Source organism: Crocodylus porosus, unplaced genomic scaffold (assembly GCF_001723895.1).
Source record: "Crocodylus porosus isolate Cpor-Errol unplaced genomic scaffold, CroPor_comp1, whole genome shotgun sequence".
Taxonomy (NCBI): Eukaryota; Metazoa; Chordata; order Crocodylia; family Crocodylidae; genus Crocodylus; species Crocodylus porosus.
In genome coordinates this window covers 35,748,753-35,775,384 of record NW_017728906.1, presented here as the reverse complement: position 1 = coordinate 35,775,384, position 26,632 = coordinate 35,748,753, and the positions used below count along the sequence as shown (strand labels likewise).

General features: G+C 44.4%; 1 protein-coding gene across 27 annotated transcripts in view; it reads right to left on the bottom strand.

Moving 5' to 3' along the window:
* The window catches only part of LOC109305783 (trifunctional purine biosynthetic protein adenosine-3-like), a 55,665-nt gene that overhangs the window by 14,055 nt on the left and 14,978 nt on the right, over nt 1–26,632 (bottom strand). For 9 of the 27 annotated variants that reach the window (XR_002099709.1, XR_002099710.1, XM_019528858.1 and 6 more), the window contains 14 exons: nt 24,721–24,789; nt 23,648–23,773; nt 19,476–19,563; nt 15,965–16,050; nt 15,261–15,429; nt 13,359–13,590; nt 13,141–13,235; nt 10,883–10,992; nt 8,099–8,297; nt 7,282–7,533; nt 5,982–6,134; nt 4,296–4,499; nt 3,873–4,016; nt 297–427 (listed from right to left, as the gene is read on the bottom strand). Coding sequence is in view for 19 of the 27 variants with exons in the window: in XM_019528858.1 (XP_019384403.1) it covers nt 297–427; nt 3,873–4,016; nt 4,296–4,499; nt 5,982–6,134; nt 7,282–7,533; nt 8,099–8,297; nt 10,883–10,992; nt 13,141–13,235; nt 13,359–13,590; nt 15,261–15,429; nt 15,965–16,050; nt 19,476–19,563; nt 23,648–23,773; nt 24,721–24,789 (2,058 nt within the window). In the remaining 8 variants the exon portion in view is untranslated. Of the gene's footprint in view, nt 1–296; nt 428–1,399; nt 1,702–3,872; nt 4,017–4,295; nt 4,500–5,981; nt 6,135–7,281; nt 7,534–8,098; nt 8,298–10,882; nt 10,993–13,140; nt 13,236–13,354; nt 13,591–15,260; nt 15,430–15,964; nt 16,051–19,475; nt 19,564–23,647; nt 23,774–24,658; nt 24,813–26,387; nt 26,627–26,632 lie in introns of those variants that run through there. The other 18 variants (XR_002099711.1, XM_019528867.1, XR_002099713.1 and 15 more) reach the window with 16 other exon arrangements.

Here is a 26,632-nt window from a genome sequence, read left to right as displayed (position 1 = left end):
AGGAGGTTAGATGAACACCTTGCTGGGGTCGTTTGACCCCAGTATTCTTTCCTGCCATGGCAGGGGGTCGGACTAGATGAACTGCTCAGGTCCCTTCTGACCCTAGAAACTATGAAACTATCAAATCTACCCTGCCTTCTACTTGACTTCAGACTAGCTGCATCTGACAAGTACATATTTAAACTTTTTTATGCTTGCTAAGTCTGGAGCAAGAACTATTTAGCAAGAGCTTCTCCCAGACCTGTAAAGTTCATGAACTGTTAGAGTGGGGTTAGACTGGAACTGGGTGTTCTTACCCTGGTGGGAATCCCTGCCCTGGCTGCATTCCTCAGTTCTTCCACCCCAGGCTTGTTAGAGATGACAAGGGCCACTTGGGCACAGCTTGCTGGTTCTTTTGTATAAGCAATAAGTGCTGCAAGGCTGGTACCTCAAATAAAAAAAAGGAGAGAAAAAGAACCAGTCATGTAACAGGGACTGCATATCTATGTAAGAAAGTTGACTCCTAACCACAGGCCATTAACTATCCAATACAACAAATTATGTGATTTGGGTCCACAAAGTTTGTGTTCTATACCTCTTGGCTTCCATTAACAAGCCTACCATTTTTGTGCAGACACATCTGTTTCCAGAGAACCTGTCCCGAATGTAAGTACTCCCAGATATTTGTTCAAGCACACCTGAACTCCTTCAAGGGCTCACAAGTGCTCATCATGTGTGTGAAAAGCCATGCACATGTCTTTTGCAGGAGCAGTGACAGAAGCCTGCTGAAAGCCAGAACTGCTATCCATAGTAAACTATGCTTTTTTTCTGCCCCTGCACACCACCATTCTAATAACCTGGCTCCACATTATCACTTAATAATATGGTGTTGCCCAGAGGCTCCCAATAGGATGAGGGCACCACTGCAGTATGTACTCTACAAACACATGGCTCCTTCCCTCCCATATCTTATAAAGAAAGGCAATAGAAGGCTTATACTCCCCACCCCTGCCATGATTTGCAATGTAGTCTTAAGCATGAAATAATTCAATAAAGATTTTACTAAAGACAGATCAGAATGCAGCTAAGTTACAGGCCTGCAGGGCTGCTGTGCCTCATGCAGACACCTTTTTGCAGAAACACAGATATTAAAATCCATTTGCATATAGTTGAACATTATGGGCTAACTTCCTCTTTCTGCTACCCTGGGAACTGACGTTACAAAAGCAGCACCATGAGAGAAAAGGGTAAGCCAAAGCATGGAAGGCTGCTCTTGTTCTCATCAGCTGGGGCCAGGCACATTTGAGTCACTGGGGGTTCTGTTGTGTAGAATAGGGTAGGATTTGGAGGAAAACATATCAAAACAAGGTACCAGGCTTGGCTTAGGGAACTCAATGCTGACACAAGTGGGTCTCTCTGTGGCTGCTTCCAGAACCCCACAGCTGCAGCAGCCCGTGACAGCACTACATGTCTGTCTCTGCAGAGCACTAACCACTGGATCCTGCCCCATTCCCCTATACAACAAAGGAGAGAGTCACAATCACTGAGATGCCTTCAGTTGGCTGTTGATGCAGACACCCACATGCTCCCATCCCTTCTATATAACAGGACCACAGTGGCTCAGTCATGCCTGTCCCCAACAGCTGTGAGCAAGCACAGGATATTCACCAAGTGCTTCTTCTGAACTTTCAGCTCTCCAAGTATGTAATAGCTCGAGGAAATCTTTATTGCAGAGGGAAAGTAGAATCAATGAAAAAGAATCATTTAGCTGGGGAAGAACGTGTCATCTGTTCTAAGAGAGTCACCTTCCACCTCAGGAATGTACAACTTTGCTGATAAGTCTTTTAAACCAGTTCTCTTCCAGGGGGAAAAATTGAGAGGGTGTTGTATAATCTCACAAACTGCCAATCACCAGAAGCATTCAAACATATAAATGGTCAAAGCCTATAACTTCACCCAGAACATAACGGGTAGGATCCAGAAAGCATGCTCACTGGAGAAACCAGAATGCAGGGGAATTTGGACAAGTGGGGGGAGAGGGGAGGAGAAAAGGGATGCCTAGAGAGGTTACTCCACCAAACCAGCTCTGTGGCTTTGGGTAGGAGGGTCATTGGTGCTCTCCCACATAGCTCCCCAGTGTCAGAGTTACTCACAGGAAAGGACATCTACCTCTCAGATGGCAACTGAGACCTATCTCGCACAGATGTCTTTGCATCACCTGCAGGCCAGAGCACAACATGAACATACAAGCAGCTTTCCAGGCTGCAGAAGGAGTTTGCTGACTCATACTGAACACTCCAGGTCCACTTCGTTTAAAGACTGCAACCCCCAAAAAACCCAGGTTCCTGGGCCTAGGACGAGGATTCCAAATGGGGGGAGCTAGGTATCAAGGCTCCCTGTAGAGTAAATGGAGAGAGCAGGGAACCCCCTGGTAAGGAAGCCAGAGCACTGAGATCCCTAACAGGGAATGAGGCTATAAGACACATGAGGCACAGGGGTGTGTCTGGACTCCTGCTCTTCTCTAGAGCTTTGGTGTCTGACTCAGGGATGACTATCAGGGGCCTCTGTGGATTAAGATCCATATCAGTGAGCAGGTGGCTAGTGGTGGTGGTGCCCATTTTTTGCATAAGAGTTATAGCACTTGCCCAGACAGTGGAAGACCAGAAGTCTGGGCCTGTCTGACGCAAATCTCCAACCTCTCAAAAAACAAAACCAAAACAAAACAAAAAAGCCTGGACCACCAGCCCATAGAACAGTCTGGGCAAGGGCACTCCACCAATCCTATCCAAGCTGGCCCCTTGGGTAGCCAAATTCACAATCCATGGGGCTAGGAGAGGAGCCCAATGCTGAGGATACCTCTATAGAAGGAGAGAGATCCAGGATCAAGACTTAATCCAGGTACCTATGGTCAAAATGGAGACACTAAATGAATTTAGATATCCAAGAGATTGTGACCCTGCTCCAACAGCCACAGTCTGTATCGCTGCTCACAAACTGTGTGAAATTTAGGAGCTTAGGTGACCAACTGGTATCCAGTCCCTTAGCAATTCATTCTGGCACCCCGTTCTCAAGGATCTGCACCAGGCATCAGCAATTTATGACCAGTGAGCCCAGGAAGCCATTGGATCTGGCCTGTGAACATAAGATTTTGGAGGGTCCCAGTGTCTGCCTTACTTGAGGCCCGCAGCCATAAGAAGTTGCTGACTGTTTGTAGCTGGCTGGCTGAAGCTTGGAACAACCTGCACAGTCCCAGCTGTAGGAGCCTGCAGGTTGGCAGGGACTACAGCCTAGCTGTGGGCAGTAAAGCCTGATTGCAGGCTGCCTTGGAGACCGAGCAGCTGACAGTAGGTGGCCACAGGAAACCAACAGCTCCTAGGGAAGGAGAGCTTGGGGACAGACTGGGGAGACAGAGCAGGAGAGAGTCCTTGGCTAGCAGTGGCAGAACTAAGCCAAGGATTCTCCCAGGGTCTTGTAAGAGACCCAGGGTGGCAAGGCTGGAGGCAGAAGTACCTTGAGGCTACAGGAGGGAACTCACTTGAGGGAGAGAAGGAAGACTGTACTGTGGCACTGAGGGAGGAGCACAAAGCTGGCAACACCTTTTCAGGGGCTGGAGAGACCACAGGACTGAGTCCCTCTCTATGGATTAATATTACGTATGTTGCTGAGCAGTGACTGAAGTAGGAGGTTTCATGTGGGGCAAGCACACCCAGGAAACAAGAGCAGTTGAACTAAGCAACTGCCCAACCTAAATACACCACCAATCTACACAGTTAATGCTCCCCCTGATATTCCCACTGCAGTAAATGGAGCTATACATGTTTACCCAGCAAGGCTGAAATCAGACTTCCCAGATACAGGGATGCTTTCCTGGACTATGAAAAATGCAAATTCACCTGCTCCAGAGATGAGAACAGCTACTTTCACTTTGCTCTTTTTGGGCTGGAGGTGACTGTGTAAGAGAGCAGCATTTTGCTGACACTGGGATCCATGTAACTGCAAGGCTTCCAGGAGATTCTTGACTTTCACAGGAGCAGATCCTTCAGACATGAGCAGAGGTGACACGTAAAACATCTCAGAGCAGACAGTCCCTGGAACACCAATTCCTAGTGAGATGGACTTGAGCATCTTCCAGGAGGTACTCAACACCTCACATGATCAGACCCAAAACACTTTGGTTTGTGTCAGCACAGATTAAATGGCACAATCCCTCTGAAGTCAATGAAAGACTTCATTATTTTCAATGAATTTGGGATTAGAACCTAACAAGTGAAATTCTTCCCCCCCAACCCTCATTTTCAGGTAGGAGGCCCAATAACCTGTGTGCATAGAGACAATGTTCCCTATCACCCACGCCTCTTCATATCTCTGTATGTCCATCAGAACCTGCTCAGCCAACTCCTTCTGCACCACCAAGACAGCACCAATCCCACAATTAAATGCCTCGGCCATCTCTTCTTCTGAGAGGTTCCCCTCATTATGGAGCCAGGAAAAGATTTGGGGTATCTTCCAGCTATAAGCATCTGAAAAAGATTGGTGAAATTCTTATAGGTCAACAAAACTGTTGTCTACAAGCAGCCACAAATACTGTCCTCTACATTTCAGAAGTATTGCAGAGTTAGCTGCCCAGGTCCTGTTAACATTTATTTCCCATAACAGGAGGCTAGAGGCTTTGCACAGCCCATTAAAAACATACTAATATACGTGAGCAGCGGAACAGTGACACACATGCCCTTGATCATGGGTGCTCAACCTCCAGCCCACAGGCCAAACGTGGCCCACAGAGCCTTGGCACATGGCCTGAGAGGTTCCCCACAGAAGGAAAATTTGGCACTGGGGAGTAGTGGCAGATAACAGTATCCCCCATGCAGTGGACTGGAGCTGGGCCATGTCTCCTCCACAAACACAGCTAGATCCAGGCCAAGCCATGCTGCCTCCCCAGCATTACCAGATCAGGGCTGGGCCACGTGCCTTCCCCCACTGTGGGTTCAGGTTGGGCCAGTGGCTTGGCAAACATTGCAAACTCTTCAGCACCCAGCTGATTTTCCCAATTTCATCAGGAACATTATAAAACAAAGCCTGCTGTGCCATTTCCTATTTTAGCATCTCTGAACTCTTTGACAAACTTCAGGAGCTTGGTCCTGTGCACTGTATCTCAACTAAATGAACCCATTAAACTCCACTTGAAGAGTCTCCAACCATCTGCTCCCAGCACAGGCTCTGGCAAAAAAGCTCTGAACAAATTATCTAGCTATACAAATGCTTCTTCTATTATACCTTAATTTTCAAACAATTTAGCTAGCTTAGTTTTGGATTTTGTGGAGAAGTTTCTTCATTGATAAGCAGACTTTGCATTTTTATGAGAAAAGAAAATATAAACTGGAAGCCCACTACAGCCAACCTCCAATTCATGACATCACTTTGTAAAATCCTAATAACTTTTACAATTAAAATTAGTCGTCTTTGGTCTAGGGAACAACTGAAAGAATCCAGGTTCTAGTTTTTTTTCCCTACCTTAATTCCACTGAACAACAAAACAGAGCAGGAGAATTTCGGAATCTGAGAGACATCTATGTTTCATATTTTGTAATATGCTTCCAGCTCATCTCAAAACTTACAGAAAAATTCTAAAGGTATCCTGTGTTATTTTTGTAGCTGATATCCAGGTGCTGTGGATTTTGGCAGTGGCCAAAATCAGCTCTGTGATGGAAATTGAGCTAAAAAACTAACTTTGGAGAATCTACTTCCTTTTGATAAACTGTGTTAAATACATAGACATTATGGAGCAAGTAGTACAATTTAGCTTCTTTGAAGTTTCAAAGCTTGGTAATCCAAATGCTTATTTTAAAAAAGCTACGTCAAAGAATTCAGTTTCTGCACATCGTGAATGGATGCTGCTTACGGCCTGCATAGCTTTCTGACACTTTAAAAATCTATAAAGTTGGAAATTGGGACCACACTTTATATACATAACACCTACAGACATGTTCCTACTGTTTACTTACCCAAAACAACACCACATGATTCAGGAAGGATTCTTGCGATGCTTTTCATCAAGCCTCCTTCAGCAATAATGGCACAAGATTTCACACACCCTGATCGAAAGACTGGCAGCAGAGATTTGCTGTACATATTTACTGGGGTTAGCAACAGCTCTCCTGTGAACAGAAGTGTTTATCAAATCATTACAGACAAAAACCAATGCAGAGAAACTTATATCACGTAGAACAAAAAGTGCTCCTTCAATCAGTGCGCTTCTTTGTTTCCCTCCATGATGGAAAAAAGATATGAAAAAGTGCACACTGTGGAGAATAAGTCTAGGAGAAGAAGAATGATGTCAGAAACCGAGGAACTGGATCCACAAGCATAGGCAATAGCGGTGTGCGAAGCGTGTCCTATTCGATCTGGATTTGACCTGAATCAGGGACAGTGATTTGACTCGTTGATTTGGATCACTGTCCCAAATGTGATTCGGCTGAATCCTAATCTGAACATTCGATGCCGATTTGGAGAATCAGCGATTCAGACACAGACACAGCTATAAATGTTTTTCTACATACCTTTAGGTACCAGTGCAGCTTGTGAACGCTGCAATGTTGGGACACATGGAACGCCCCACAGGAGTGCATGTGCTCGGTGGCAAACCCGGAAGTGGACCATAAAAGTACTTCCGTTCCACATCTGGGTCTGCCGGGGAGTGTGCTAGGGGGCCCCCTGCATCTCCCAGCTCAGCAATTGGCTGTGGGAGGACAGGCAGGGGGCCCTCCTGTGCCTTGCCAGACCCAGGAGACACCAGTCAACAAGCCACAGGGGCACAGAAGGGCCCCCCAGCACACTCCCTAGTGGACCCAGAAGTGGACCGGAAGTGCTTCTGGCCCACTTCCGGGTCTGCTGCCAAGCGCACTGAGGACCCCACACACTTCTGTAGGATGCTCCATCTGCCCCACCATCGCAGCACTCACGAGCCACCTGCTACCTAGAGGTATGTAGAAAAAAAACCCAACAAAACATTTAAAGCTGTGTCTACATCTGAATTGCCAAATCTGTCCAAATCAATTTGGAGGGTTCTGATTTGATTCAGAGATTAAAGGGTCTCCTGATTCAATTCGGATTCTGAGATTTGGCCACCGAATTAGGCTGAATTGCCACTGAACTGAAATCAGGGATTGAAGCTTTGCGCAGCCCTGATAGACAACCATAGGTTGGAAATTCAATCTTGGAGTCAAGGAATTTTGCCCACATCTTTTTACAAAAGCATCCAAACTAGATGAATTTCCAAGAAGGTTTTCATTTAAAATATTATACCTAAAGTCTGGTCACCACATCCACCAGGTGCTGGAGCAGCGTAGTGTAGAGAGGACATTAAGAGAATCTTCCTTACAAGGTTAAACCCACTGCTGTGAATCCCAGAAGAAGCTAGTCCAATAACTACATCCCCATCAGCAATTCTCTCCAGCTGCAGGAGCATCTGTCTTCGTTCCACTGCACCAACTACAAAGCCAGCAAGGTCGTACTCGCTGAGTGAATACATGCCAGGCATTTCAGCAATCTCTCTCCCTAGAGCAAGAAGAAACACTTCAGTACTGGGTGTATATATGTTCAATGTTTTATCTTTAAGGTTATACACATCTCAAGCCTGAAATGGGAAATTGAATTCAATGTGGTACAAAAGGCACATGTAACTAAAATTCACATTTGAAAGGAAATTCAGAACTGCTTCTTTCTGATTTCCAGAGATGGGGGGGAATGGGGACATGACATGACCCGACCCAAAAGGTTAATGAAATTTAGAGATATAAAAAAGTAACAGCATGAAGGCAAAAGCCTGCCTACATGCCAATTTCTGGAACAAAATCAAAATGGTTCTTCAAATGAATGAAAAATACATTCTCATATTTTTGCTTAGAAGGAGAAGAATTATTTTAGGCACCTAAAATGTGTGCTATCTGATGGGTCCAATTCTGTTCTCCTTTACAGAAGACAAAGCGAGAGAAGAGAATGAGGCCCAGCACCTGTGACTAGCATAGTGCCTTGAGTCTCTCATATTTACTGATGTCTCTCTTATTTTCTGTAGTTCAATATCAGAACATTCAAGTCCCTTGTAGGAAGGGAGAGCTCCTACCCAAAAGGATACATCCTGCTCTTCTACAAGCATCAGCTATTTCTTCTTTGATGACCTGGGTCACTTCAGCGTCAAGTTTACTGTAGGCAAAGTAGTCAAGGAAAAAGAGGGGCTCTGCTCCCTGGGCCAGGATGTCATTGATGCACACAGCAACCAAGTCCTGACCAACGGTATTGTGTTTCTTACACACCTGTGCAATCTGCAACAGCAGAACAAGAGAACCTTATCTTACCAGTGTGAAAGGAGGCAGAAATCAGAGATCACAAAGAGCTGCACTAGATCATCCAGTTCAAGGAAGCCAAAGACAAGGCCTACAAAATTTATTGTCAGCTGGCCTAAAGGGATCCTCATGGGGCTGGAAATTTGGTGTCAAGATGAGCAGTAGTAGTGTTAATTGCTACAGGTCCCAGAGCCATGCCAGTCACAACTCATCTCACTACCGTATTTCGGCCCTGGAGGCCAGATGACATGGTTCTGTGTTTTGGATTCAGCCAGGAAGGCTGCTTATAGGACCAGAAATTTAGCAGTGGGATGAATGGTCATGGCATTTCCTCCTGGAGCCATGGCCATTACTCATCCCACCGCCAAACTTCCAGCCCCACAGCTGCATCATCTGATTTGCAATGGAACCCACAGGACTGAAAATCTGGCAGTAGGAAAATATACCAACATTAGTGGCGCTGCCATCAAATTTCCAGTCCTGTGGGCTCTGGACCAGCCTCCACCAGGTCGGGTCTAAATCTCTAATCCTGCCTGGGCAGACAGATGAGTTCAACATCCCTGTTCTAGTTCAAACTATCTACTAACTTCCAATAAACAGTGCACAAATGTAATACTTCTGGAAAGGGTGGCCCATCTCCTAGCTTTGACTATACAGAATTTGTTCTTTCAGTATTTAAAAAACTATTTGCCCATGGTGCAACTAACATCTGAAAGTGACACAGGGTGCCCATTGGTTCTCCTGGAACAACTTAATACTGTATATACATTTGTGGGTCTATACAGTGCAATCCTTAAGTATGCTTTTGCATTCTCTATTACTTAGCCTATTATCTTGATTTAACAACACCCTACAGAATTTGGAGAGGTTATTAAATAATTTTCTTCTGCTTTATCAAGTCTAAGGCAATGAGACTGCCTTTTAAAAGACATTCTACAAGAACCTGTTCTCATCAACATTAAACGCCATTAAGTCTTTTCTTTAGGCATCTTTGGAATTTTTGAATGGAAAAAATCACCAAATTAAATCCTGTTTCCATAAGAAGGACTTAAGTGTTTTTTTTTAAATACATATGGTATTAAAATGTATATGGTATTGCCTGCTCCCATTAGTCTTTGCTCCCCATCAGATGTGGAACCTAACCAAACTGTCACTGGGGGCTTCTCTAAAGGAAGGAAAGTTTGTATGAACATAAGGACAAATGCAGTTTTTTGCATTGCTGTGGCTACACCAATGTAGTTACATTGGTGACCACTACTAATGCAGACACAGTGCATGGATATAAAAGGGGACTTCCTTCACAACATGTAAAATGACAACAAAATGTTACATAAGTAAGGCAGGACATTAGTGCAATCTCCTGCTGTAGACCTGGCCTAATGTAGCTATACTAGTTACAGCAGTGAAGAAGAATTCAGCATAGAAAGATTGGAAGAGAAACCCAAGTAAAGTCTCTCATTGGTTTCAGGATAAAATGGATTGGGTTCTGACACATTTGGATTTGGTCTATGATTTTGGTCCGTCTTACCTCATGCAAGTGGGGTTCAAATCATCATGAAGGCAAATTATCAAGAACCTTTTGTTGTATTATAAGGATGACTTGTTGAGCTTATGGCAACACTGACTGGCAACAAAGGCTGTCTTCAGCCAAGAAGAAAAGTCTTGGGAATGGGACAGCTAGAAAGAAAAAGAGTTGGGACAGCCCTCTGCTAAACTGGTGGCTTAAGGACCGGTACTGGAGTCTGCACCAGTCAGAATTTTGGGATAAGAGGCATTTCAAAGCCTAAGATCACAAGAATACAAGAAAGACTGGAAGGGACTTCCTGAGCCAAGACTGCAGTCCCTGCTGTCAAAAGTTAAGTGTCAGCCAATCCTCTTTGTAAGCTTATCAAGCTTCATTTTGGAGTTTTCTCCTTGTAACTTCTTTTGGAAGGCTAATCCAGAACCTCATCATTCTGATGTTTAGAAATCTTCTACATTTTCAACCCAAGTTTGTTTGTAGCTAGTTTAGACCCATTTATTCTTGTGCCAACACTGTCCATTAGTTTAAACAGTTCTTTTCCCTCCTTGGTATTTACCTCTCTCTCCCTGAAATATCTAGAAAAAGAAAATCAGGTCCCCAGTCTGCACTCATTTTGTTAAGCTTGGTGAAGTCCAGCTCTTCTAGTCTCCTCTCATATTACAGGCTCTTGATTTCCATGATTATTCTAGTGGCCCTTAGGTGCACCTATTCCAGTCAGAATTAATTTCTTGAACACAGGTACCCAGAACTGTCAGTGTATTTCAAGTGAGGTCTCACCAGTGCCTCAGACAATGGCATTATATTTCTCTCTCCTGGAAACACATAGTTTCATAGTCAATAGGGTCAGAAGGGACCTAAGCAGGTCATCAAGTCCAACCCCGTGCCATGGACAGGAAAGAATGCTGGGGTCTCTGGGTTATAACTTATGCAACTGGTGTGGATTTATGTCATCACAATAACAAGAGATCCACAGAGCACAATGTATTTTAGTTATTTTTTTAAAAATCCCTAGCAACTAAGTTCCAGACACACTAGCAGTTACCTGCAATTTAGTTCCAAGGCATTTAGTTCGAGACACTAAAATAGGATCATCATATCCAGACGCTCTCAAGTCAAACAGACCAGCAAAGCCTTCCAACTCTGAATGGCTGCCTGCCAAGTATAAAATGGTCAAGGACAAACATGCCAGGCCCAAAAGTGTTCCACATGCAAATTATTAAAGTTGGGGGGGAAGGGGAGAAACAAAAAAAACCCAACAAAACAACTTATTGTGACCACTGATAAAAATATGCATGATCTTGTGAAATTCTGAACCTCAAAACTCACATTGAGATGCTACTAGTTTTACTGCTCAATATTTGTAAGCTGTAGTGAACAGTATTCATCAGTCATTTGCCAACAGCTGGTATCTCTTTTTAATCCTCTTTAAAAGCACAGTTACATAACCAAAGCCCCTGCCAGATGTTCAGTTAAACAGGCTGTAGGATTAAATGTGCAAGCCCACAATCGCACCTCCTACCATGCACACATAGCATGGCAGGAGACATGGTTGTGGGGTCAGGGATCACACATCAAATCTCACTACACTGCCAGTTTAGTACACTCTACTAAACTTGGAGGCAGCAGGCTGATTTCATAGGCAGATCCTGGGGCTGGCTGCCATTTTTACAGGCTGAATGCCATGGGGTCCCCCAACACCTCTGATCAGCCAAGGGGCCCTGACAGTCCCATCCCTCCCTGCAGATTGCCACACGGCCCAAAACCACAGTTTAATTACCTTGATTAAGCCCAGGGAAGCCATTAATCCATATGTTATTAAACGTGGATTAATGGCTTCCCCCGAGCTTAATCACGGTAATTAAGCTGCAGTTTCAAGCCATCTCCAAGCAGTCGGCTCTGCGCTTTTGATGAGCTCTCTACAAAAATAAAATGAAGAAACAAGCAAAGTTACCAGCAAGCAGAGAAAAGCGTGTGGGAAGCCCTGTAGTCTTGGAGTACAGGGGGAGGGGAACACAGAGGGGAGAAGGTGGCAGAGCAAGGCTGCTTGCAGCAGCCTGTTGCAGGGCTTCCTGTGAGCTTTTCTTTACTTCCTGCTAAGTTTATTTATTTTTGCAGTGAGCCTGCCAAAAGTGCAGAGCCTGTTCAAAATCAGAGTTTCTGTGAAAACTGCTCAAAGCTACTTTGGTAGTCGTGATCCTGGGTTTTCCCTGGACCAGCAAGAAGCAAGTAAAATCAGATGATTGCCACTCCTAGCTTCACGAGTGCATGGGAGTCAAGGGCTCCAATGCACCCCAGAGGGTGGGAGCTCCCATCAGCGGACTACTGCTCCCAGCCCTGAAAGCACACCTCAGTCTCTGACTGAGGGCTCCACCCCAATTAGCTCCTGCTCCCAGCCTCCAGGGCACAGCACCCACCATCAAGGGTTCCAATGCACCCCCAAAGCTGGGAATGGCAGCTGATCACAGCTCCCATGCACGCCAAGGCTGGAAGCCCTAATTCACTGATGCCTGGCCACACGTGCAATTTAAGACATAATGGGAACAGCCACAAAAGTTATTACACATATTTTGTAACACGTAAGTGTAACATCTAACTGGTTAATCATGTCTTAAATGTAAAATCTGCCAGGGGCCTAACATAAACCTTCTCAGAGAGTATCACTGATGTTAATAAAAGCAGCAGATTTCAAATGTGGTTAAGATCACAAGCAACTTTTTATATATTACACTTTGCTACCACAACTCTCGGGGGCTGACAGAAAATATACAGTAACAGCTATCCAGTGAGATAAAATGTCATTTCACTATCCAGTAATACGCTGTATTTACAATTATATTGATGGCCTGGTTAACTACACTGCAGTAGTCTAGTGCAGTGGTCTCCAAACTTTTTTGGTCGTGCACCCCTATCAGTAGAAATGTTTTGAGCATGCGCCCACAATATATGTATATTTAATAAACAGAAATAGAAGTTCTAATATTTTCTTCCCGCACCCCAATGGATCATCTTGCCCCACCCCACTTTGGAGACCACTGGTCTAAGTGCATCAAAGTTCAAGCCAGGGACCTCAATAATCAGGAATGACATTTCCCTGACTTAACTAAAGAATTGATTTAGTGTACAAGGAAGAGATGAAGGAAAGGAGCATTTAGGTCCTGGTCCAATCAAATTTAAGTGCAATAATTGCCTCATTACTCATATAAAATACCTGCATAGAAGGGCCACTCTGCCCACCTCAGTGAAGGAATTCCTTCTATATTCAAAATACCAAGCAAGTTTGAAGCCCTGGCCTGACTTTACCTGATATGGTATTACTTTCAGTTGGTCGTTCAGAGTGATCAATCAGAATATTGCTAGTCAAAGTTTCCATGCTTCTTCCTTTGCATACTGGGCCTCTGAAAAGAATTAATAGCACATTTCTTTTAACAGTGACAAAACTGTTGCCCATCACAAAACTGCAACAGTCTGGATGATTTTTGGACTACTACCTATCTCCACTAGTGCCTTTGCTTACATACACAGACTGTGTGAGAAATCCTAAAATTGGGTAACCAACATCCTTCCAATAAATGGCACCATGGAACTGTATGGCTCCCACTCCTTCGTTGGCTTCTTCTAGTGCTGACATCAAATCCTCCTTGACAGCTGTTACGGTAAGGACTCTTCCACCGTTTGTCACCACTTTGCCGTCTTTCACCATTGTGCCTGAATGGAACACCTCCACTCCCAGCTCTTTCGCCTGAAGAAGACCTAAAAATGTAAGCAGAACTTGTAGTTTCATGACTTTTTAAAACCAAAAAGACAATGTGGTGAAAGTGTCAACAGGTGATATTCTTTCTTTATTTGTAGCAAAAGCACACAGACAGGAGTACAGCCAGTTTTTCCACAGCTCCTAACATGTCTTAACTCTCTCCTGAAAAGAACACCTCTATGCGGGAAGTTACCACTGCTCGCATCCTAACTTTACCCTGGGCTTTTTTACTGACATTGCCATAAGAAACACCAGCTCACAGAACAGAAGTCAAGGATAAGAGGGATGGATTAGGACATATACATTATCTCCCTGCCCACACATGGTTCTATATACTGTTTTTTATAATAACTTCATATTAGACTGAACAAATTTATTCAGAAACTAGATTTCCCTTGAGAAGCTGGTCCACAGTAACGCAATATTTAAGCCTCGATTCTCAATTTCATTCTGCTACATCTTTCTGAACTGGATGGGACAACAATCAATTCTTCACCCTCCTTGACACTGGTGCTTTTTGAATACTTGTAGATGGTTCTCATCATTCCTGGTCACTATTAAAGCAAACTAATTATTTTGATTTGTTTCTATATATAATCAGTAAAGAGACAGAGAGAGAGAGAGAGAGAGAGAGAAACAAAGACAAAAATCAAGCCTCTCCCAGTCTCACAAAGAGATAAAAATCAGCAGATTAAATCATTTCTGCTTTGAAGCTGTTAGGGTTGACTCACTATGTAGGTTGCAAGCCAAAGCTGGCTATGTTTCACGAGTCTGATACAAATGTAAATGCCTGTGGGCATGGTTTTAAGACAGGTGCCAGAACACTGCATGTCAATGCAAGTACAATGTGAAAGAGTGTGACACCAGAAATAAACACAAAGAAAATTATACTTGTGAAAAGTATGGGCCTTGCAAGGGAAAGATTTCCCTGCTTTTACTGTTTTGTCAAAACTCAGCATTCCTCAGGTGTAGCTTTAACATCTGAAACACACATTTGTCTAAGACACTACAGAACAAATAAAGACAAGGGCTGTGCTGCAGAGGGAGAGGGAAAGTAGTAGCAGCAGTATCTAAAGGCAGTCTAGCTCCAGAAATATCATGCTGCAGTAGGAGGGGGCTGTATAACTTGGCCTTCTCTCTGCACTTCTAGACGACATATGGAGAGGAATGACAGGCCAAGGCTGACACAGGGAAAACTCCAATTCTAGCATGCACTTCCCAGAGCTGCTGTGACCAAGACAGATGGCTCACCTGACCCACCAGCCAGCAAAGCAGACCAGATGCCAGAAAGGATGAGCTAGAAATCTGTGCTTCAGCTTCATGAACTGCCTCTGGAAGAATTCTCCTGTCTCCAGGATTCCTCCAGGGACAGCTAGGGCTCTACTGCCCTCTCTCATCACAATTTCAAACCAGAGTCTGGTCCTTAGAGAATACGGTACCTTTAAACAGTTCACTCCATGGGACTTTGAAATATACCCCTGTCCAATTAATGACCATGAAAGGTTTCTATTCGGGAAGCTATGAAGAAAACCTCCTTATACTTCTGCTCCACCTCCACAAATGTGCACTGTACAAACAGCAATATGGTTCTTTGGGAGAAGGGCTAAATTCAGAGTCACTATGCCTCTTCTTGTAACTGCTATGCTAAAATAAAAACAAAACAAATCACCTGTTATTTCCATGCTATTAGCATAGTCTCCTGGGTATCCTTTACTTATCATAACCACAGACACAGCAGTACTGTTTTCTGACCAGACTGGCATGAGGCTGCAGAGTTTGCCTTCAATTACTGCTTGAATCACTTCATAAAAGTCATTTTTTAGCAGTGGAAGAATTACCTGCAGAGACATGTTCACAGCAGTAGAGCTAAATGTAATTTTGCTCAACTGCTGAATTCAATGAAAAAAAAATTAAGCTTTTCTCCAGGAATTGATATGCATGAAATTCAACTTACTGAACAAACACTGCACTTGTGGGACTGAAAATAGTATATTTTGTACATCTGCAGATTCAGAAAGTTCATGCACATTTATTTACAGCAATTATTCCAAATAAGATATGGAAAGTAACAAGCCTTTGCAGGCCCAGTGTGAAATAATAGAATTTAGCTTGAGGAACTGCATAGGCTCTTTTACCTAGTTCAAACAAGTATTTGAATAACAATTCTTCACTGACTTAAAGACAATAGCTGAACATGTCAGAGACAATAAATGCCAACTAGTTCATTTTTTAAACAGTTACTCTGTATGTTTTCTAAGACTTTCTCTTGTAGATGCATATGTTTCTGGTAGAGGAGATGTGTATCCAGTTCAATAAAGTAAACTATTACATTTTGATGTAGAAAATTGAGTAAATTCAAGATCTCTCACTTACCTGGCACTCAGGGTCACCAAAGCGACACTTAAAGTTTAATACTTTCACACCATCTTTGGTCAGCATTAATCTTGTTTGCAGCACACCTGAACAGAAAGCAGAGCCACAGAACTGTACAAGGTAGTCCAAAAGGTTTTTTGGGTTTTTTTTTACTACTTTAAATGCAGCACAATAATCTAAAAAGTAGGATGAAATAAAGGAAGTCTGTGCCAAAGGATTCTGCTAGCATATATATTTCTTAAAAATTCTTTAAGGCCAAACACTCCAATGATAAGACATATATTTTGTGTTAAAATAAAGACAGAGCTGCCCAATGGCAGCCTGGGAGCTGCATGCAATCTTTGAATCATAGAAAATTAGGGTTCGAAGAAAACTTCAGGTGGTCATCTAGTTCTACCACCTGCTCAAAGCAGGACCATCCCCAACTAGATCATCCCAGCCAGTGCTTTGTCTAGCCAGGTCTTAAGAACTTCTAAGGATGGAGACTCCATCATTTCTCTGGAGAGCTTGTTCCAGTGCTTTACTACCCTTCTTGTGATAAGGCTTTTCCTCCTATCTAACCTAAACTCCCCTTGCTGCACTTTGGGACCATCACTCCTTGTCCTGTCATCTGACACCATGAAGAACAGCCCAGCTCCATCCTCTTTCTAACCACCCTTCAGGTAGTTAAAGGCTGCTATTAAATCCCCCCTCAGACTTCTCTTCTAAAGACTAAATAAGCCCAGTTCCCTCAGCCTCCCCTCCAAAGTCAAGGGTTAGCCCAGGGGTAGGCAACATTTTTTTGCAATGTCTACCTTGGAAGTGCCAGCATGCCAGAAAAACAAAACGAGGGCAGGGGGTACATGGCAGGATACACTGCATATTATTATAGTTAATAATCATAAATGTTGCCCCCCACACACTTCTTTTTCTGTAAATATCAAATTTTCTAAAAATTGTAAACCTAGTGACAATAAATAAAAAAATTCTGATACTCCTTTTGATCTTGTGTATTTGTTTTGTGGAGGTCCGTCCACAACAGACCCCCTAGCCCTGCTCATGACCCTTGCCCCACACCCAAAGCCCCCCACCCCAGGCTCCATGGCTATCAGCAGCTATCCAGAGCCTGGGCCAGCTGCAGCTGGGAGGCTGCAAACAACTGCTGTCTCCCGGGCCCTGGCCTCAGCCCCATCTCCCTCCCAGCCCCAGACCTGGCCCTGGCCCCGGCCCCAGCTGCCTCCCAGCCCCAGCTCCACCCCAGCCCCAGGCTCCCGGGAGGCAGCAGGTACCAGCAATGCTCCCTGCTATGCCGTGCTGCATTCCCTGCGACCCGGGGAGGGCAGCAGGGCCTTGAGCACAGCACTTGCGACCCAGAGTGACAGAGCACAGAGGGGCCGCACAGGGAAGCCGTCTGCTGCTGCAAGCTCTGCACTGTCTGGGTCACTTCCCCTGTGTGCACAGGAGCAGCATGCAGGGTTGTGCCCCTTCCTGCAGGGTTGTGTCCCTTCCTGCTGCCCCTGCCTGCAGGAGAAGTGTGGCCAGGCCAGTGGGGAGCTTGGAATGGCAGGCGGCTTTCTGTGCCCCCAATGTGCCCTACTGTGCTGGGTTCCACACACTGCTCTGCAGAAGTGGTGGGGAGTGCAACACAGCGGGAAGCATTGCTGGCATCTGCTGCCTCCCCAGAGCCTTGGGCTGGGAGGCAGCAGCTGTTGGCAGCCTCCCAGCTACAGCTGGCCCAAGCTCTGGCCAGCCTGGGCTCCATGGCTATCAGCAACTACCCAGAACCTGGGCTGGTCAGTCATTCCTTCTGTGGCAGCTGGGAGGGAGGTGGAGTGTCCAAGCTGCATAGCAAAACTTGGCTGTCCACACTGCCAATATCCACGCATGACAGGGTAAGCGGAGTTCCCCGTGCTGCAGGGGAGAAAGGGGTGCTGCCCACTTGGTGGGGAGCTAGGCTACCCACACCGTATGCACAGCAGGAGGAGTGCTGGGCAGTCTAGCTCCCCTACTCTTCTACCCATGGAGGCCACATGCACAGTACCCCCTCTCCTGGCTGCTTGCAGAGGGCCCAGTTACCTGTGCTGCAGGGTGGCTGGCCCAGATGGTTAGGTTGGGGAGAGGGCTGTGTACACAGTTGAGAGGGAAGCTAGGCTACCCACATGGCACACGTGATAGGGTGGGGTGTGGGGGTAAAACAGAAGAGTGGGTACGGCTGAGCTGTGCAGGGTGGGGATGGGAAGAGAGCTGGGATGTGTTTGCCTGCTTGACCACCTGCGCAGGTTAATGCCCTCAGGTCTGCAGCCTGTGGCTGCCCAGAAGTTGGACAGCCCTGGAGTATAAAGCAAGGGGAGAACAAAGCTCATTCAAGAACATAAAAAAAACAAAACAAAACACCACAAAACAGTCTGCCCTCTACTACAGCCCTTCAGTTGGAGACTGCAGATGTAGAGAGATCTTCAGAAGATGCAAACACAACTCCCAAAAGAAAAACCCTGTTCAGGAATGGCTTTTATGTTGCACTGTATAATTGAATGAAGTCTCTTTAATGCACTGCAATGGACAGGAATGTCTATATTATTAATAGTACAAATTCCTACCAAAATCCACAGCTGAGCATTTTTATTACTACAAACTGTTTAACATAAATAACAAATTATTTAAGACCTGCAGCAATACAAACAAGTACTTTGTGATCAGCTATCAATCTTCCACTGACAAGTCCTTGAATATCTTCAAAGAAAGAGCTGCATTAAAGACTCAGTCCTGCCAGGTGTTTCCAAGGTAGTGATGAACATAATTAATCACCTATTAATTTTTTAGCATGCTTCTGACAGTATGAAATAATTAGCAACTCAAAAGGAAGCCCGAGATCTTCCAGAACTGGGTTCCAATTAATTTAATACATTATCCTGGTATTGCCTCAGTGTCAATGACAGCCACTGGCATGAAGTGACTGTTGACACCACTCTCTCTCATTTGGCATCAACCCCTTTTGCAAATTAATTTTCTGACAGAGTTCTTCAATACTCTCATTGTTGAATACAGGGGAGAATTATACAGCTGAAGTTAATATATGAGCTACAGCTGAGTATCATACATCTGCAGCTGGCAGGTTTTATCCACAAAAGATGACAGTTTTTATAGCCAAGGTCAATTAACATCGAATATCCTTTAGTTGTTGTGGTTCACTTCCCTCCTTTAATGAAACTGAGTGCTGTGACGAAAGACAGGGTTCCTACAACTTAATACAACTAGCAGTCTCAGGCCAGCCAATGCTTCTGTTTTATAGATAACAGATAACGCATAGCCCTTCCATTTCTCCATGTATTAGGAAAAAAACCCCAAGTATAATAAAACCCTTGAATTGCCAGAAATTAAGGTGCTTAAAATTATAAGCCAAGTTAGTGAGATTTAAACTAGAATGGAAAAACAGAATATTATTCTTTAATGAAAACAAGTAAGAGCTCAAATGTAATCCCTAACAATTAGCTGATGTGACTTCACCCTGTCATTCAACTGAATGCTTCCTTACCTATATATGGTGTTCCTTCTTGTCTCATACTATCAACAATGGGTTGAAAGATAGCATCTTTGATTTTCTGTAGAAGAGCTTCTGGAACCTGATAAACAACAACAAATTGGGAAGAATTATATCTTGAAGGACTATTATTTTCTCATTATAATTCATCTGAGTGTCTTTTAGAAAGCATAGGCTGTAAGCACATTTATTCTGTATTCGTATCATGTTTCCATAAGAATTTCATATGAATTTAAGTTCATGAAAATGTGATTAAAAAAAACTTGTTGGCTGATATCTTATTTTATTAAAAAGCTGCTTGATTGAAAATCTATTATATAGCATTGCTTTCAACTGAAGCAATGTGTTTTCCTTCTGAAAACTCTAATGTATTCTTGCTATCTGCTTAAATTTACTCAGAATGTTTTATGATTTCCAGATAAGCAGTAAAATGTTAATACAATCTGCATACGTCCCATTTTTATTCCATCCAAGCCACATGTTCTGTTACATCACAGAAAGCCAAGTAAGTCCTACTTACAGAGCTCACAGAAGCCAATGGGATTCTTTCAATCTATTCCAGTTGCTTTTGGTAAAGCTGTGGTGTTTTTAAAGATTCTCAGTGAATGTTTTGAATCAGGCTCCAAAGAGGAAAAAACACCAAACCAATAATGGAAAGTTACACACTGAAACTGAGACATGGCTAATTCTCAGTCCCTTTACAATAGTTATATTCAAAGGTGATAGATCAGTCTAGAAAATAACACTATGACATGTAATGGGAAACCTGTTTAAAGCTCTGTAAATCACTTAAAATTTAAGCAGATAGTCATTTGAGGCTATTTTGGGCAATTTGTTAAGACAAAAGGATTTCTAATAAAGATGTCACCATGTAGTTATAATAATTAAAGTATATATTAATCAATATAATAGGATTTTAAATATAGAAACATGGCATCTATTAAAATAACAGGAAAGACACAATCTCATTCTACTTAAAGGCAAAACCATACTATTAAAATATACCAGAGGGTTTTTTTTTGCCTTAACGGATGTTAGATTGATCTCTTAAAGTCAATGGAAAGATTGCCCTAAGTTCAGAGTGCACTGGATTGGACCCTACATTCAGGCCTATATATGGTCTTACTTCAGCATTGTGGCCAAATGTATTCATGCACCAGAGTTGAATTGAGTGCTCTATCCCAGTGGTTCTCAACTTTTTTTGTATCAGGTCCTGTTTTTAAACATCCATGGCTAGTCCTGCCCCAGTGCCCCTCACTCCTGACCCACTGCCCCCAACCCACAGACCCCACCCCACCAGTGTGTGCGTCAGGGGAGCCCTAAGCAGCCCCTGGCAGGCCAGAACTCTGAAAGCCTCCAAGGAAAAAGCCAGTTTCCCACATTTTCTCCTTTAAAGGCGAATCCATTTTTTAAAAAAATGGATCAACAAACTCTTAAAGTTTGTCTGTGACCCTTCCATATATTCTTGCAACTCACTTTTGGGTCATGACCCACAAGTTGAGAAATGCTATCCCACCTTTTTGTTTTCCTATGCACTGTTCTGGCTGAGGGCTGGATTGGCCCCTAGACCTCACCGGTATTTGGCTACTCCCTGCTCCCATAAGCTGGTCCAGAAGCAAGGAATAACTGAGGCACAACAACATCTCTGCCATTACCCCTCCATCACAGGACACAGGCACTGTACCAGCGTTCTTAAGGGTAGAGAGCAATTTTGGGCTTTCTGGGGACTTCCTTCCAAGTGACAGCACTTAGGGCTACTCATAATTCCTTTCCGCCAATGAGGCTGACAAAAGAGAGGCTTAGGACACTGGCAGAACAGGCTGTAGTGGTTCACTTTGTGCCAGTGAATTTAGCATTTGCAGAGAAATACTGTAATTCAATAACTTGCTGAAACAGTTCATTGGCTTTTTAAAGAATCAAAAATAATTTCCTAACTTCATATCTGAGATACAAAAAGGGTACCATATATGCTGGGAATTAGAGAGGCCCTTCCTCACCTCCACCCCTTGAATTTGCCCAAGGTAGGGGCGAGGACCACTTCCCTGGGAAGCTGATTCCAGATTTTGGTCACCCTAACCGTAAAACATTGCCTTCTGATCTCTAACCTAAACCTATTCTCCATTAGCTTATTACCATTTTTCCCTGTCACCCCAGGTGGTGCTGGGGAGAATAGGGCTCTTCCTATTTGTTGATGATCTCCCCTGATGAGTTTGTAGGCAGCCACCAGGTCCCCCCTCAGCCTCCTCTTGCTGAGGCTGAACAAGTTTAGGTCACTCAGTCTCTCCTCGTAGGGCTTGTCCTGCTGCCCTCTCACCAAGTGGGTGGCCCTCCTCTGAACTTCTCCAGGCTGGCCACATCCCTTTTGAAGTGCGGCGCCCAGTACTGGACGCAGTACTACAACTGCGGCCTAACCAGTGTTGCATAGAGGGGGATAATCACCTCTCTGGACTGGCCTGAGATGCACCTTTGGATGCATGACCAGGTATGGCTGGCCTTGCTGGCAGCGATTCAACACTGGCAGCTCATGTTCATCTTGGAGTCAATAATGACTCCAAGACTCCTTTTTGCCTCTGTTTTCAAGAAGGGAACTCCCCAGCCTGTATGTATGCTGTGATTCTCATCTGCCCACTTTTGTAGTCTGTCTAAATCTAGTTGCCGCCTCTCTCTCTCCCTTCAAGTATGTCCACCTTGCCCTACATCTTAGTGTCATCAGCAAACTTGGACAGCGTACTTTCCACCCCCTCGTCCAAGTCACTGATGAAGATGATAAACAGTGCTGGCCTGAGGACCGAGCCCTGGGGTACTCCACTGCTCACATCTCGCCAGGTTGAGTACAATCCGTCCACCACTACTCTCTGGGTGCGCCCCATCAGCCAATTTTTTACCCATCCAACTGTGCAGGTATCAATGTCACAGTCACTTAATTTATTGATGAGGATGGGGCGAGAGATACCTCTCTAGAAAGACTACATCCACGGCGACACCATCATCCAAGGATTTAGTTACTTGGTCATAAAAGCCAGTCAGGTTGGTCAGGCAGGACCTGCCTTTGATGAACCCATGCTGATTGCCCCTGAGCATGATCTTCCCTGCAGGCCCCCCACAAATGCGTTCCTTGACAATTTTCTCCAAGATCTTCCCAAACACCGAGGTGAGGCTTACAGGCCTATGGTTACTTGGGTCCTCCTTCCTCTTTCTTGAAGATTGGGACCACATTAGCCAGTTTCCAATCCCCCAGCACCTGGCCAGATGACGACAAATGCTCATACAGCTGGGCCAAGGGCTCCGCGATGGCCCCTGCCAGCTCCCTCAACACTCTTGGGTGGAGAGCATCTGGACCTGCAGATTTAAAAGTGCCTAGCAAGGGATACGAGATGCTTTGTTTACCAGGGAACCCTCTGGAGTACCTAGAAATAATGGCCACAAACTGACAGAGAGCAGATGCAGGTTAGACATTAGGAAAAACTTCTTTACGATAAGGGATGCCAGAATCTGGAATGGGTTCCCAAGGGAGGTGGTGCTCTCCCCTACCTTGGGGGTCTTTAAAAGGAGACTGAACAAGCACCTGGCTGGAATCATCTGACCCCAGCGCTCTTTCCTGGCTGGGGCACGGGGTCGGACTCAATGATCTGCTGAGGTCCTTTCCAACCCTAATATTTATGCATCTATGAATCAGCTCTAGAAGTAATAGAAAAGCCAGGAGGCCACTGTCCCAAACTCAGACTTGAAATCCTAAAGAACGAACAACAGGACTCTATGTATATCTCTATACTGTGCCTCTGTGCTGCACCCAGAGTCGCTACCATAAAGCACAGCCCACCCATTCACTCCTGCCCTATGAACACCAGCTCCCCATAGGGCACCAGTGTAGCTGCTCTTAGGCTGTCTGCCTCAGGGCCACTCTGGGGTGGCTCCCCCATTTCCTTCCAGGATCTGACACACTGAACAAGACTGAGTGGCGGTGCTGCCAGACCCATAAAGATGCTGTAGACAAGCCCTGAGATACTACATTGCAGCCATTCTGCAAGCACAGCTCCCCCTGACTTCAGAGGGAGTTGTACCAATGTGCTGGCAATACAACTGGGCCTCTTAACAACAATGGTCACTAATGCTTCATTACACCCACAATTCAATTTCAGAAATAAAACTCAGAAGAATCACTATACCTGAGGTGCAGGACAGAAAGCTCCCAACCCCTCAGCATTTGGACCTCTGTCTCCATCCATCAAATATCTGTGGACCTGGGCCGGTGGCATGGGGGCAACCGTGTCTCCATCAGTGAAGCACAAGCACTGTGGGGAAAAACAAACAGAACATACCTAAAAGAGTTATTTTACCTACTCAAGGAAATCAGCAGTGCAGCCCACATGGCTTTGAGAGTGAACAGGGTTATGTATGATAAAGTCCTGATCCAGCAAGTCATTTAAGGTATATCTATATGGCACAAGAAATAGAGGAGGCAGCTCTACACATGCTAGCTCTGGCTCCAAAAGCAGTACAGGTAGGTTAGCTATTACTACTAATAGTAGGGCCTGCAGAGCTAATTAAGGGTACCTCTGCCCTGCACAGATATAGGTTTAAAAAAATGGAGGTCTTCAGGCATATAAGTCATCCTGTTGACTTAAAATGGAACTATTTTACAAGCATGAAATTAAACACATATGCAAGTGGTTGCTGAATTAGAGGTCTAAATGTGTGCATACAGAGTTCAAGTAATAGTTGTCACAGATATGCTACCATTGAGGCAAGCCTGGATTTCCTCCTGCATGTTAGAATAGTCCACAGGCAACCAAACTATGACATGCATGCCACAAGTGGCACAAGAAGCCTCTGTGTGGGGAACACTTACCTAAAGGTTGGCTACCACTAGTTATAGTCCCTGGCTGAGAAAAGCACTACAATCACAAGAAGTAAGCTAAGGAGTAGGATAAAACTAATGGTGCAATACAAGAATTATAACAAAGCAGATAGAGCTATAAATCCAAACAAACATCTTTTATGTTACTTTGTTCTCTTTATTATTTTTATTCCCCTACAGATCATAAATACTGTACATTTATAGTTAAAAGTAGAACAGTGTTGCATAATGAATAACACAAATTCAAAATGCATACCATACAATTTACTTATGTAGCTGCCCTACGGAGCATAAGCTATTCAAAATAAATCATTCATACTATTAGACAAACAAAGCAGCAGCAATACAAGCAAAATGTTGAGCCAAAACTGACCAACATACAGAAAGTTCTTCCCCTTTAAGAAGTTCCTCAACGACAACCATCTCTCCAGACTCCCCAAACATGTCTTCCTGCATTAGAAATATTCTGTAGTTATTAGCTGTGATATCCATCTGTTAGATCTTCTCTGTCCTTCTCTTAGCAATCCCCTTTTCAAGAAAAAAAACAATGTATTTGAAAGGTGCCAGCCTGCTTAGATGCCACAGGGTTCACCCAAGAGAAAAGAATCCTAGAAAACACCCACAGTCCACAGAAAAGGTCAGTGGATGCCACCCAAGCGGATGCCGAGACACCCCCCTGGACAAGAAAAACTGGTCCACAACTGCAGGTGTTATACAGGACTTAATTAAGCACCTAATTAAGAAATATCACTCAATGGGCTGTACCTTATACTGTCCACTCACATAAAGTGAGGCGTTTCTTGGCCCCAAGACTATTAGCTGGTAAACCAGGGTATATCTATCGCTACCCAATTTACCAGGCAATTAGATGAAGTTGGGTTAAACTACCACATGCATTCAATTAGCAATGAAAGAATAACAGGGTTTATTAATAACAAAAAGCAACAAACAAAATTTAACAAATAATATTAACCACAACTAATCAACAAACATCAAACAACTATAGCAGGAAGGAAGGAGTGGAATATATTACAGAGGGGCAAGAGTAAATTTTATTCATCTCTGCTGTCTGATTGGTCACTGGCCATTCGTCCTCCAGTACAGGTCAGCAGTGGCCCACCTCCCACCTCTCTGACTTACCAACAATGGTGCTTAATTAATAAAAGGACAGAAGGGAGAGCAGGGATTGAGGCGATACTTACTAATAAAGTAAAAGGGCCACTCTGCATCAAAAACACATGCACCCAGGGAGGAAAAGCCTAGGGAGCTAACTCTACCTTGATGTAGAAGTCCGGAGGGGAGCAACTGCATGGAGACCTTCGAGCCTCTGAAGTGCCTCCATGGAGTGCCTATCTTCTCCTTCAGTCAGTCTCTTCCTATGCTCTCACTCCCCAGTCGATATCCAACACAGGCCTCAATCAAATTTCACTCCCTCAACCACAGTACCCACACACATGCCCTCAGACACAAAGACCCTAAACCTCAAAGCCATACATCCACCCAGACACACCCCGATCTCCACCCACACACAGCCTTTATAGGCTACATGCACACGTTACTTAAGTGGCTCTGCACTTGGCCCCAAATTCTTCACACAACACCTCTTTCAGGGGTCTTGCATCATTTTTCATGAGGCAAGGTCACTCACAGTTCACTTGGTGACCCACTTTCCATCCATGCTGTGGTACCATAGTGTTTTCATCCTTACACACAGACCCAGACCCTAAATTCTGGCTGCAACACAGGTACTGGCAGACTTGGAGGCACAGCTTTCCTTTCACTCAAGAATAGACACAGCATAGGCTGAAGTACCACAAGCTGCTGCCGCCTTCAGTGGCAAGGCTTTGACTTGAGAAGGAACCAGCTCAAGGTAAGAAATTAATTCAGACTCTGGATCCAGCCTGCTCTCAGGCCAATACGACGGTGTGGTGAAAATGCCAGCTAGGGCTACAAAATGGGCCGGGATTCCAAAGTAAATTCTTAGAGACTGCAAGACAGTGGCAATCAGGGCAATCAGCCTTACAGTATTTAAAGAAAAAGCATTTTACCTGCATCATCTTTTGCACAGCTTCACATGCTTCCTCTTTGCTGGCTGCAATAATTACCTCTTTTCTAGCAGCTGGGCCACCAGCCTTTACAACCAGTGCAGGAAAGTCTGTGCTTTAACGGAAAAACACGTCACATTAAAGTCCTGATCCAGATATCCCCACTGCATCCTCTAAAAAACACTCTTTCAAGTTTGGTGCTTCCAAGATTTTTCCCTTTTAGCTGCATAGCTGAAGAATTTTATACA